Below are 14,181 nucleotides of genomic sequence, written 5' to 3' on the forward strand. Positions count from 1 at the left end.
CCCAGCAACGTCTGGGCCGGAAGCTGGGCTCCTCCGCGTCTCCTGACTCCAAATCCCACTGAATGAACCTTCGGCAGCTGCCACCTCCCGGAGACATTTCTTCCGCACTCTCCTCTCGTGACGGGTCTTCTTTGTTGTACTTAATTTCCTATGCAATAAGATGTCAGCATCACCATCAGTCCCCCCAAACAAAGACCAATTCCCACAACCGAAGTTCCCAACGAGGGCCATGAGTTAGGGTTACTAAAATCAGCGTTTATGAATCCTGACTCAAATTGTCTCTTATGGGGTTCCGTAGAACAGATTCACGTAAGAGGGCCTTCAGCGACAGCTGTACTCGAAAAAAAACGGGAATAAGGTGTCTATTACATTTCCTCAAATACTGTGTAGGGTCTGAGGAGCACGTCAGTTGTATTTAAAAATCCTTTAAACAGTATTCCTTCGCCCCAAAAACTAGCCTTGAAAGAACAAGTGACATTCATCCTGCTTTTCATGTTTTCTGGGTTTGCCCGTTACATCCCTTCGCCCGCACCTACCTAGACAGGCAGCTCCTGGCCACCCTCCTGGGTCCTGATTTTGAAAAGAGCAGTGGACCAATCAGATACAGAGCGCTGTTTGGCTCTGCCTTTTGAGCCTGGGCTGCAACTGCGGGTGTGACGGCTGCGGTGGCCCAGGGTGTCTTTGGAGGCGCTGAGGGCGGAGGCATGAGGCTAACGGCTTGGATTCAGTGAGCTCACCGCGATGTACAGGCCAGGAGCCAGAGGCAGGCTGATGGGGGAGGGAACGAACTGCCTGTGAGACGGGGTGACGACGGCGACCAGCCCGGGCGGGCACCGGGACTGGAAGAGTTGCCTGAGCAGCCGGCTGGCCCGGCGGCCAGGCTAGGGCGGGGGCGAGCGCCCGGCTGAGCCTGCTAGGACTAGAGGAGCGAGAAGGGTCCTCTTCACATTTCAGAGCGAACCAGACGGGGACAGTAGGTTTGGAGGAAGGGGGATCGTTGGAAGTAGCCGGAAGTGGTGAGAATCTGGCTATAGGCGAGGAACCGAAAGAATCAGAAAGGGAAGTCTATGTGAGTAGCTGAAAGGACTGGGTGACCAGAAAGAAGGTCGGTGTAAGTGAAGGAAGAGTGAGGTGTTGCTGGATCAAGGGCTAAGAGGGTCTGCGTAAGTGGATGTGAGTGAGGATCAAGGAAAAGCAGTGGAAGTGGCCAGGGGTCGGGGCTGCAGGAGTGTCAGACGGGGCCGGAAGGCAGGCGAGCGGTGTTCAAATTTGAGAGCGTGTGGAAATTGGAAGACTTGGTGGCGAACAAGAGTCAGGACCCATATCCTGTCTCAGAGAGTGGTCGACGTGTCCGGGATGTGGGATCAGAGGCTGGTGAGGTTGGCCCTGTTGCAGCATCTTCGGGCCGTCTATGGCATTAAGGTCAAGGGTGTCCGTGGGCAGTGTGATCGCAGGAGACAAGAAACAACAGCCATGGAAATAGGGGTAAGTTCTGTGAAAGGGGATTTAGGTTTAAAAGAAAGGGCACACTCTTCATAATCACTTATTGCCAGGTCATGCTGAAATAAAATGTTCACTCTGTATCAAAAAGAGAATGGTTCGATGTGTAATTCAGTTCAGAGGGTCAATTGCTGGTATTTAAAAAGTGGCGTTCTTGATTTTTTTCCAAGGATTTTTGATCATTGAGAGAAAGTTCAAGGATTTTCCAACCTCAGCACTATTGACATTTTGGATTAGATAATTTTTGTTAGGGGGAAGAGGATGTGCTGTTCTGTGAATTGTGGGATGTTGAGCGGCATGTCTGGCTTCTACCTACTAGATGCTGGTAGCATCTCTCAGTTGTGACAATTAAAAATGTCTCCAGATATTCTGTGTTTTGAACAGGTAGTACCTACCCCTCCACCTTTGTTATAGAGTAAGGTTTGTAGAGGGACAAGGGTGACCAGTGCATTTTCTAGATGAATCCGTAGATGACGAAGTATGACAGAACATTAGAAATAGACTTGAAAAAATAACTGCATATTCACTAATTTGAGAAACATGTTCGGTGCTTGGTCATGTCATACTTCTGAGATAGCTTTTTTTTTTTTTAATGTGAGTAAATTGACAAGCCAGAGTGGAATGATTGAAAAGTTTTCGGTGTTTTGGTGGTTTAGGTAAAGGGATTTTGAATGAGATTTTAATACCTCTGTTGCATAATCAAGAATTTCATTGTGAAAAATAAGCTGAATGTAAAGCATTTTAAATGTATGTGCCTAATTTATATGGTACTTCCTAGTACTTGGACACAAGCTAATAAAAGTAATATATATTGCTCTTAATAGTTTAAGCTTTCTAAAAAAGAAATGCTTGGAGAAGAAAACCACCAACAAAAGTAATATGTGTACCTCTTAATAGCCAATAAACTTTGGAGAAATTATTTTTGTTGGTCGCAAATTAATGGCAATACATGTACTTATATTTAAAAAGCTACAGTGATTTCTTCTGATTGTAAAACTGGCTTTCCAAGATCTCAAATGCAGCTGATTTTGTAAGTATATGGAAGAGTTTGTATGTGAACTTTTTTTTCACCCCTTAACAAGGAAAACTGATGCCTGCTTTTAGAGTTGCATAGACCTGAGTTTCAGTCCTGTTCCAACCCTACTACATCTGTAAACTTGGGCTGCTTGTTTGATTTCCCTAAGCTTCAGTTTTCTATTTATAAGGTAGGAACAGTGGTATTTCTCCTTGGATTGTTTACGGATTTTTAAAAAGTGAAGGTCTTTGTATAGGCCTAGCACAGTGCCTGTCACATGCTACTGACAACCAGTGGTCTGCCTCCTAATTGGTAATCATGCTATATAAATTCAGCTAGAAACACTTATAAGAATATTCTAATGAAGAAATATAGAAAATCATTGTGTTATGAGATCTAATGGGATAGGTAATTTGTTTGACAACAATTTCTTTAGCCCATCGGTGTTTGTTAACTAATTGTAATTTTTGAGTTTTTAAATAAAAGTACTTTATAAATCTTTTTTTAATGATACTATAGGTGATATTCTATACATAAAGTTTTAAAAACATTTTATGAGATTATAGTGGTTACTTGTGAAGCCAGTTATTTTAAATAAGACAAGGGAAAAAAACATGCTGAATTCTGGTTATATATAACAGAAGTAGACTTATCAGCTTAAGCATCTGATTTATTTTTGCATTTGGTTTGGTTGCACAGTATCAAGAAAATTCTGATTTACCCAATAAAGGAGTTGCCCATAGTAATATTTTTTAAATAGCTCAGCTTAAAATGATAATCATAATATTAACAAATATTTTTCAAATGCTTATTCCGTGTCAGACACTGATACAAGTGTTTTTTGCATGTTTTAATTCATTTAGTTCTTCCTACACCTCTATGACATAGGATCTGTGTGAGGATACTGAGGGACAGAATGCTAATTTGATCCAGATCACTCAGCTGATCCAAGAGTCAAGATTTACAACCTGGCGTTTTTGCCTTTAGGAACCTACTCTCAAGTACTCATTATGTCATACTGTCTTTTCACCTTACAATATTTGTAGATTAAATGGAGCCAGGTGGTTGAAAGGGATTAGTAAAATTTTGTTACTGTGTTGTGTCATTAACAATGCTGACTGATTTTTATTGAAAATATAAAGTTAAAATGCTCTTAATATATAAATGCTTCTTGCTTGATAACTTGTGACATCAAAAAATAATAACAGCATTCACAGAGCAGAGGCATGTAAACTAAATTAACATGTGAGATTATGCATGTCCACTTAATTTTGAATAACCAGACATTTACAGGCTTGAATTTACCTTTCAGTGCCTTGCAAAACTGCAGCCTTCTTAATTGGTGACGCATTTTTAAGAAGTTCGAATGTATACACAGATAGTGGCAGATTCTTTATTCTTGAGTGTGCAAAATCATTAAAGTTAACCAACACACAGCTTTACTCTTGGGATCTTCAGTGTATTAAAATTTGGATGTGAGGTTTTAAAAATGGGTTTCCAGGTAGTAAAGTTTGACTTAAATATTTGCACACCCCTGCCTTGCTTACCTCAGGGCATGATTTGAAAAGCTCTCTTCTATTGAAGGTGGAAAATGTATTAGGTATGAAAATAACCTCTTTTGATATAATTTTAGGAAGACTCAATGAGTGACAGGAATTATTGTTTTGTTTTTCAGTTGACTTAGCCTTTTGTGTAACTATTTATAAGAAGACCAAAGAAAAAGTACATCGTCAGTATTTATAAAGTCATTAAAGGAATGTATAATATTTTGGGGAAAATGTTAGTGTTTTAGACCAAATTCTGTTTTAAGAATTTACTAAGCACTAACCAAATTAATTTTTTATGATCAGATTGGAAACAGTTTACTAGATTATTTGAGGGGAATGACGTTATCTTGGTCGTATTTGTATTCCCTGCACTTAGCATACTAATATAGTAATTGTTTTCGAATGCACTTGAAATAATTGCTTTTGTCTTGATTGATAGTTATTTATTTCTGATTTTTTATTTCCTGGGTCTTTAATTTGCCTAAAGTTTAAGAGAACTGATATTATGCCTAATATTTGTGTTAGAGTAACTGAATTTGTCATTTTAGGGTAAAATATTTGGAGTACCTTTTAATGCACTGCCCCATTCTGCTGTACCAGAATACGGACACATTCCAAGGTAAGCAGAGTTTGAAATCAAGAAGGCTGGGTACAGTGGCACATGCCTGTAACCCCAGCATTTTGAGAGGCCAAGATGAGTGGATCACTTGAGTCTAGGAGCTCAAGACCAGCCTGGGCAACATGGTGAGACCTTGTCACTACAAAAGATAGAAAAATTAGCTGGGTGGTACACAATTGTAGTCCCATCTACTTGCAAATCTGAGGCAGGAGGATCACTTGAGCCCGGGAGGTCGAAGCTGTAGTGAGCTGAGATTGTACCACTGTTTTCTAGCCAGGCAAATGAAGAAGAAGAGAGTAAACATTTCAAACTGGTTTTAGAGATTTTTAAAAAGAAATAATTGATTAAAACATACTTGTTTAAAACCAGCAAATGATTTTATCTCTCATTAGCTAATGTTAAAATTTTTTTTAATTTTATTTTTTTATAAAAATTTACCTGCCAAAGTCTCATCTGAATTTTTTTTTAGCTTTTACATATTTTAAATTTAAAATTCATACTCATTCTCAGGATTGAATTTTAAAGTCTAGTAATGAGTAAATGTTAGAAATCACAAATAATTTTTGTTCTGTCAAGTCAGTTTTCAGTTCTATAGGAATTCTTTTGTCACAAGTCAGATTAAGTAATTACTAAATTACCAGTTCAGTAATAATTTTGACTTTTTTTGTTGTTTGTTTAAAAAAGGCCAGGCACAGTGCCTCAGGCCTGTCATCCCAGCACTTTGAGGGCCAAGGTGGGAGGATTGCTTGAGCCTGGGATTTTGAGGCCAGTCTAGGCAACAAAGCAAGATCCCATCTCAACAAAAATGTAAAAGAAAAATTAGCTGGGCAAGGTGGTGTGCACCTGTAGTCCCACCTACTCATGAAGCAGAGGCAGAGGATCGCTTGACCCCAGGAGTTTGAGGCTGCAGTAAGCTATGATCATTGCCACTTTACTCCAGCATTGTCAACAGTGTGAGACCCTATCTCTTGAAAAGAAATATTGGATAAAAGAATATTTAAGCTAAGATATTAGAGTATTTGTGAAAATATGGTATCACTTAAATAACTTTTTGTTCCTTTTTTTTTTTTTTTTTTTGACAGAGCTTTCCTCTTGTTGCCCAGGCTGGAGTGCAATGGTGTGATCTTGGCTCACTGCAACCTCTACCTTCTGGGTTCAAGTGATTCTCCTGTCTCAGTCCCACAAGGACCTGGGATTACAGATGCCCGCCACCATGCCCAGTTAATTTTTGTGTTTTTAGTAGAGATGGGGTTTCATTATGTTAGCCAGGCTGGTCTCAAACTCTTGACCTCAGGTGATCTACCCGCTTCGGCCTCCCAAAGTGCTAGGATTACAGGCATGAGCCACTATGCTGGCCTTTTCTAACTGCATCAGAAATTAGTAGGAACGTTATGTTTTAAGACTACAATTTTAAAATGTGTTTGATGAAACTTATCACTTATTTTCGCCTCCACCTAAAATAGAGTTCATTTTGGCTACTATAGACCAATAATCTGGGTTTTTAATTGAAGTGTCACCCAAAAGCAGTTATTGAACACGTTGCTGCCTTAGGACAGTTTTCCCCCATTCATCCTATAGATGTAGATTCATAGTTGTCTTAGATAACCACTTAACCATTTTGCTCTTTAAATGACCTATGAAAGGCTTGATTTTCTTATAATGAAAACCTATAATGATTTTCAACAGGCTGGGCACAATAGCTCATGCCTATAATCCCAGCACTTAGGGAGGCTAAGGTGGTAGATTGCTTGAGCCCCGGAATTCAAGACCAGCCTGGGCAACATGGTGAAACATTGTCTCTACAAAAAATAGAAAAATTAGCGGAGCATAGTGATGTGTGCCTGTAGTGTCAGCTAGTTGGAAGGCTAAGGTGAGAAGATCACTTGCGCGCAGGAGGCAAAGGTTGCAGTGAGCAGTGATCGCACCACTCCAGCCTGGGTGACAGAGTGAGACTCTGTCTCAAAATAAAAACAAAAACAAAAATATTTAGAAAAAAAACAAAACAGATGTTCAGCATCTGAAATTGCAAAGTAATATTCCCAGGAATAATGACTAAATCTTCAATGTAATTTCATGACCTACTTATTTAAGAAGACTATTTTGTCAGTTACCTTCTGTAAACAGGGCTGACATTCAGCCACTGTGCACCAGTATAACTGTATCAGTTTTTTGTAGCTGATACTCATTCTAATTTGTGGATCCCAGCTGTTCTTCTAGGTATCTAAAGCCACCATTGATTGAGGTTATTGTTGAAAATAAAGAAATTGAGCACATTCCCCTTAATATGAAAAGGCTTATAAGGATTGGGATATATCCTACTTTTCTGAGGGATAATGTTGGGGTGAGGGAGAAAAAACCTCACCCTGTTTTTGGACAACATAGGAGATGAGAAGATCACCCATGGAGAGAGATAGTAGATAAAAGAAGGCATTAGACGGAGCCCTGAGTTGTCCAGCATGTAGAGGTCTGGCATAAGAGGAGTGAGAAAAGAAGTTTGAGAAAGAGCAGTCAGGAAGGTAGCAGGAAAACTAAAAGAATAGTGAGAAAGCCGGGCGCGGTGGCTCAAGCCTGTAATCCCAGCACTTTGGGAGGCCGAGGCGGGTGGATCACGAGGTCAAGAGATCGAGACCATCCTGGTCAACATGGTGAAACCCCTCCTCTACTAAAAATACAAAAAACATTAGCTGGGCATGGTGGCGCGTGCCTGTAATCCCAGCTACTCGGGAGGCTGAGGCAGGAGAATTGCCTGAACCCAGGAGGCGGAGGTTGCGGTGAGCCGTGATCGCGCCATTGCACTCCAGCCTGGGTAACATGAGTGAAACTCTGTCTCAAAAAAAAAAAAAAAAAAAAAAAAAAAGAATAGTGAGAAAGAGTATTTTTAAGACAAACAGGGAAGGGACCAGGTGTGTAGATCAGGCATTAGGAGGACAACATTTTGACTATGGATTTCGCAAGGCAGAGGCCATTAGTGAGCTTGAAGAGAGCTATTTCTTTGGAATAATGGGGGATGAGAATGATTGGAGAAGGGTCAGTAGAGACTGAGATATCAAGAATTAGAGGCAGCCAAAAAAGACAAGTTTTATACTCTGAAGGGAAGCAGAGAAATGAAGTAGAATTGAGAAAGATCAAATTTAGTTGGCACATTGGCATTGTTATGAGTAAAAAGATGAACCTTTGAGAAGAATTTAGGAAGCAAGTAGACAACTAAAAGTAGCATTTTGTCTCAAAGACTACAGGGATTTGTGGCTTTAGAGCTTCTGAAAGGTGCGTAGTACTTGGCCTGCTCATGTATGTTAGGAGAGGAATAGGGTTTGATAAGATGTTTGTCTAGCCACCTGAAAAAAATACCTCTTTCAGCTTTCTTGTCGATGCTTGCACATCTTTAGAAGAACATATTCATACGGAAGGGCTTTTTCGGAAATCAGGATCTGTTACTCGCCTAAAAGCACTAAAGGTAAGTTTATTGTTGAACTATCATTTTTCTTTTGAACCATTTTCTGATTTGGTTTTTAAAATTGAAATATTTAGAACTATTATATGAGTAGTTGACAGAAATTGAATTTGCATATTTTTATGGCAGAATAATTTTTTTCCCAAAAGAAATGGTATATTATTTCTATTGTGCTGTAAAAATTTAATAGAATACTTTTAAATTCATGGTCCTTATTTCTATAAACTATTACGTAAAATGAAAAAATTTGTTAAGTTGTATCGTTTTTAGCCTTCTAGAAGGAGCTGTACAGCTGAGTGTGGTGGCATGTGCTTGTAGTCCCAGCTACTTGGGAAGCTGAGGCAGGAAGATTGTTTGAGCCTGGGAGTTGAAGCCAGCCTGGGCCACATAGTCTGCATTGCATTTGTACAAAAATGAAAATAAATTTAAAAATCATTAAAAATAAAAAATAATGACCTATATTAAAATGAGATTCAAGAGAAATGTATTAAATCTCTCTAATTAGAGTGTTAACAAAAGATACTTTATTCACAATAAACTCTTAAGTTGCCATAATATTCAAGATTATTATATTTATTTCAGAATAAACTGGATCATGGTGAAGGTTGCCTATCTTCTGCACCTCCCTGTGATACTGCAGGACTTCTTAAGCAGTTTTTTAGGGAATTACCAGAGCCCATTTTCCCAGCTGATTTGCATGAAGCACTTTTGAAAGCTCAGCAGTTAGGCACAGAGGAAAAGAATAAAGCTACACTGTTGCTGTCCTGTCTGCTGGCTGACCACACAGTTCATGTATTAAGATATTTCTTTAACTTTCTCAAGAATGTTTCTCTTAGGTAAGTGGTAATTAAAACTCTTGGCAAATAATAGTTGAATTTTTCAACTAACTAATGTTTTTTGCTTGTGGATGGAAATTTTTCTTTAAAAATTACATCTTTACTGTAAGGCATATGCTCTGTATCATTTAAGAAATAACATACCAAATGATTTAATATTTTCTTAAAGTCATCATTATGAATGCCTTAATGGCTCATTCGTGTTTATAAGATTCATTGTCTACTAAAAGGGTTTGATTACTGGGTTTTTTAAATATTTATGTTTTGTTTTTCAAAATTTCCCTCTCCCTGCTGTCAGTGAGCCTGCTTATTCTAGACGTACTTGCTGACTCTGATACTTCCAGCTTTTTATGTGTAGGTTTGAAGCTCAGATAAATATGTTCTATTTGTATGGAAAAGCAAAGTATGAACTCTAAGATTGTCAGGGTTTTTATGATACATATTTAAATACAGAGAGGCTATATATTTCTGGTTCTTTCTTGTGTTCACGCCAATCATGTAGATCAAGGGTAACTATTTTGTGTATGACTGATAGAGGTCTTCAAAATGTACCACATATGTTATTTTAACTCATATTTTTACCTTTGGCTCCATCTAATAATGCCTTTATTCACTTAAGATCCAGTGAGAATAAGATGGATAGCAGCAATCTTGCAGTAATATTTGCACCAAATCTTCTCCAGACAAGTGAAGGACATGAAAAGATGTCTGCTAACACAGAAAAAAAGCTACGATTACAGGCTGCAGTAATACAGACTCTTATTGATTATGCATCAGATATTGGTAAGATTTAGTTGCATTATTAACAGAATTTGTTTAAATGAGGAAGATCTCTGTTTCTTCCAAAGGTCCTATGAAAGCAACTGTTAGAAAGTTAGTATATTACTGACCTCACCCCCACCCTAGCATACCCACCCCTCCTGCAATTAAAAAAAAAAAAAACATTGGTATATTACTATCTAAACATTTTGGGGGAAGAATGGAGGAAGGATAATAATTGTCTTACTTGTGAACATTTTCATTTAGGACGTGTACCAGATTTTATCCTGGAAAAGGTACCAGCTATGTTGGGTATTGATGGTCTCTGTGCCACTCCATCACTGGAAGGCTTTGAAGAAGGGGAATATGAAACTCCTGGTGAATATAAGAGAAAGAGAAGGCAAAGTGTAGGAGGTAAGTGGCAGTCCCATTTTATGGAGGTACAGTGATTTAATTTAATCTAAAGTACATTTCACATAAAGAAGCATGAACTGTGGCATATGCCTTTTTGATGCTTACAGCACAGCTGGAAAGATAGGACGTATGCATGTAAAAAGTTAAAGTGATAGTACACTCTAATATTAAGTGCTAAATCTTTAGCACAAAGATAAAATGTGTTAAAAGGAGAAAAGTTCCCTGGATTGTAATGATCCGGGACTCGTCAAAGGGAGTCAAACTGAACCTTTATGAAGAATGGATAGAATCTAGGGGGTTTGGGTGGAGGATCAGAATACTTGTGTCCTATTCTAGATGAGAAGGATGTTATGAAGAAGGATTTGTGTAGGGAAGAAGTATCCTATGTCTAATGTAGATAGAGCAGTATGACTTGAGTGAAGGGTTCAACATAAGGATAAAGGATGGTAAACGTAATGCCAGTCTAAAGAATTAGAATATTAACCGGGGTGCTGGTGAATCATTGAAGATTTATGATGTGAGGCATGATATAATTTTAAAATTTTAGAAAATTATCTGACTTGAAGAATTGAGACTTGGAAGTAGGGAGAATGGTCAGCAATGTGTGTCAGTGGTCTAGGCATGAGATTGTTGTTTGAACTTGTTGGTATGGATTAGTTAGGAGTATGAAATAAATAATGAAGGAAATACTATCAAGGAAGAATCAGAAAGACCAAAAGTTTTATGATGGTGGAGTAGATAATAAAACTTGCAATCTTGATCAAGAATTCAGAGGCCATTATTCTTCTAATTACTTTAGGAAATTTCTTATCTTGTGAGTATCAGAACTGAATATTATTAACTATCTCATTCACTTTTTAATGTTTTGGCTTGTTATTGAATACCCCTGTTTCTTCTTTACCTCCTTTGTAGATAGGATAATACTAATGACTTGTGTATCATCTTCCTAGGGCTACTGTAGCAAAGTACTACAAACTAAGTGGCTTAAACTAACAGAAATTTGTCTCAGTTCTGGAGGCTAGAAGTCTGAAATCAAGGTGTTGGCAGAATGCCTGAAACCTGCAGGAGAGAATTCTTTCTTCCCTCTTCCTGGCTCCTGGTAGTGGCTGTCAGTCCTTAGCATTCCTTGGCCGGCAGCTGCGTCACTCCCATCCTTGCCTATGTCATTCCATAATGTTGCTCTGTGTCAAAGTTTTCCTCTTATAGGGACACATTGGATTAGGGCCTACCCAAATGACCTCATCTTAACTCAAGTATATCTGTAAAGACACCAATTCCAAGTATGGTCACATTCCCAGGTACTGGGGGTTAGGACTTACACATACGTTTTTTGGAGAGCACAATGCAACCCATAAAACTTCCTATCCCAAATGGAGATATTTCTTAGATGCAGATCATCTTTATTGCCCTCTTTCCCACTCCTGTAGTTTCAGTTATCGCATTTAAATCGATGACCACCACATCTGTACCACCGTTACCTTGAAAATGTCAGTTCCGCTTTACTAATGGCTTGCTAGACACCATCACATCTGCTTTTCATTGGTGCTTTAAGCTTAATGTTTTGAAAAGACCATCTCCATCCTCTTTAATCTGGTTCTGTGTGAATTCCATTTTCTTGTCACAGTACCACGATTCCCTAGATACTCAGGCTTTAACCATGGTTCTACCTCTTCCTCTACCGTCTATAATTAGCTTTCACGTTGTATAAGATTCTGTCTCCGTAATGTTTATTGCATCTTTACTGTAAGAATCTTCTTAGTTTTGATGCCTCCTTAAATCTACCCTATGTATTGTTGTTGAGGCTTTTTTCTTTTTTTTTTCTTTTTTTTTTTGGGGGGGGAGATGGAGTCTTGCTCTGTCACCCAGACAGGAGTGCAGTGATGCTATCTTGGTGCACTGCAACCTCCACCTCCTGAGTTCAAGCGATTCTCCTGCCTCGGTCTCCCAAGTAGCAGGGATTACAGGTGCATGCTACCATGCCTGGCTAATTTATATTTTTAGTAGAAACGGGGTTTCACCATGTTAGCCAGGCTGATCTTGAACTCCTCACCTCATGTAATCTGCCTGCCTCGTCCTCCCAAAGTGCTAGGTTTACAGATGTGAGCCACTGTGCCTGGTCAAGGCTTACATTTTAAATGTGTAACTCTACTCAAGTATCTCACACACATACCCTTCAGAAATTGTAATTGATAATACTGATATTTATAGCTTGGCATTAAAGGTTTTTCATAGGATTGCTCTAGCATACCTGTCTACTATTTCTTGTCTTTGAGCAAATTTAGTCAAACTATGTTATTTATTGTTTTCCAGACACTTTTATTCATTTGCTTATACTATTTATTTATTGATATAATGTTTTTACTTCCATCTCTACTGATCTTTTAAATACCTTTATTCCTGCCTCCATTTCCATGGTTCTTGCCTCAGTTCAGACTGTCATCTTTTGTCTTGACATATAATGATTTTTTCCCTACCCTTACTATACATTATATGTATTTGTATTACATTTCATTCTGTACTTTTTTTGGGGGGGATATGGAAGTATAAATGGAATAAAAATCGAATAAAAATATATCCTTTAGTATTTTTCCTGTTTTGAAATAATTCCTGTTAAATAACTTAAAATGTGTAAGCTGATATAAAGTTAGATGTTGAAAGAAGACCACAAATATTAATATGAATTGTTGGTGAAAGACAAGTAAATGTTAACTTGTAATTGCTTATGCCTTGCATTTCAGATTTTGTTAGTGGAGCACTAAATAAATTTAAATCTAACAGAACACCCTCTATTACACCTCAACAAGAAGGAATTGGTAGGTCTTTATTATATGCATTTATTTAAATGAAAATTTGTGTAGTATTCTACAAAATATTACAGTAATGATTACCTAACTTAGTTAATAATCAAATTTGGTTTAAGCAAATAAAATATTATTTTTAATAGAGATACTGTGCTATATATACTATGTATGTTGTGACATTGCTAATTACATAGGCTGTAATGAACTCAAAATTATAGGCAAAAATTTTTTTAGTCTGTTATGTCTTTAATCTTCTTAATCATGCTTTTCCGTTGTTTGTAATTTAGATGCTATCTTGAGCATGTGAAAATAGTTCAACCTCATTTTTATCTTAGGACTAGTAGTTCATTATTATATATTTCAATTTTTTATCCTAATTTGCTTGTGGCTGAAATTATTCAGCCAGTAAGAGGCAACCTGATCTTTTGTTTTGTTTTCTAGAGTGAAGAAATGAACTGGTTAATACTCACTTATAATGGAAAGCAAAAATAATATTTAGATTCGTTTCTGTTTCAACTCCTTGATTGTAATTTTATTTTTACATTAATAATCTAATGTATAGCATATGCATCTTTTAGTCTATTAGATTTAGGTAACTGATGTCTCTTAAGAGTCTTGCTTCTGTGACTTTCTTATTTTTATTTAAGTAGTAGTAGAGTGTTTTAGTTAAATGACATCTGTTTAACTGATAATGTAAATATAACCTCATTTTTTCTTTAGCTCTAAGTAATAGCTTTATAAGAAGAAATTATGTAAAGCTTTTGTATTTTGTCAACTCTGCAGTAGAGTCAAGTTGGTTTTGTTTTGGTATTTTTTTCAGCCCAGCTGTCTGTATCACCAGTGATTCTTACACCAAATGCTAAGCGTAAACTGCCAGTAGATTCTTCTCATGGTTTCTCAAGTAAGAAAAGGAAGTCTGTCAAGCACAGTTTTAACTTTGAGCTGTTGCCAAGTAATCTCTTCAGTAGCAGTTCTACACCAGTATCAGGTAACAAATAGAATTTATATAAATGGATTGTAAACATTAAAATGAGTGCCTATTCTGGGCAAAGTGCAATTTCATATTAATAATACCACCCTTAGGAACTAGAACTTTATGTTTTATCAAATTTATGAATTTTTGTAAAACTCCCTACCTTTTAAAATAGATACTGTTTATATAAATATATATATATATGTATATATATATAGAGTGTGTGTGTGTGTGTGTGTGTGTGTGTGTGTGTGTGTGTGTGTGTG

General features: G+C 37.5%; 1 protein-coding gene across 2 annotated transcripts in view; it reads left to right on the plus strand.

Annotated features, from left to right (window-relative positions):
* The first annotated feature begins 346 nt into the window (after positions 1 to 346).
* The window catches only part of ARHGAP11A (Rho GTPase activating protein 11A), a 22,284-nt gene continuing 8,449 nt past the window's right edge, over positions 347 to 14,181 (plus strand). The window contains exons 1-8 of one of the 2 annotated variants that reach the window (XM_032261239.1): positions 347 to 1,485; positions 4,611 to 4,681; positions 8,039 to 8,135; positions 8,715 to 8,968; positions 9,588 to 9,751; positions 9,995 to 10,141; positions 12,880 to 12,954; positions 13,763 to 13,930. In XM_032261239.1, the coding sequence (XP_032117130.1) occupies positions 1,357 to 1,485; positions 4,611 to 4,681; positions 8,039 to 8,135; positions 8,715 to 8,968; positions 9,588 to 9,751; positions 9,995 to 10,141; positions 12,880 to 12,954; positions 13,763 to 13,930 (1,105 nt within the window). In that variant the 5' untranslated portion in view covers positions 347 to 1,356. Of the gene's footprint in view, positions 1,486 to 4,610; positions 4,682 to 8,038; positions 8,136 to 8,714; positions 8,969 to 9,587; positions 9,752 to 9,994; positions 10,142 to 12,879; positions 12,955 to 13,762; positions 13,931 to 14,181 lie in introns of those variants that run through there. The other variant, XM_032261240.1, reaches the window with a different exon arrangement.

The sequence above is a fragment of the Sapajus apella genome, unplaced genomic scaffold (assembly GCF_009761245.1).
Source record: "Sapajus apella isolate SASKATOON/1434 unplaced genomic scaffold, GSC_monkey_1.0 scaffold122, whole genome shotgun sequence".
Taxonomy (NCBI): domain Eukaryota; kingdom Metazoa; phylum Chordata; class Mammalia; order Primates; family Cebidae; genus Sapajus; species Sapajus apella.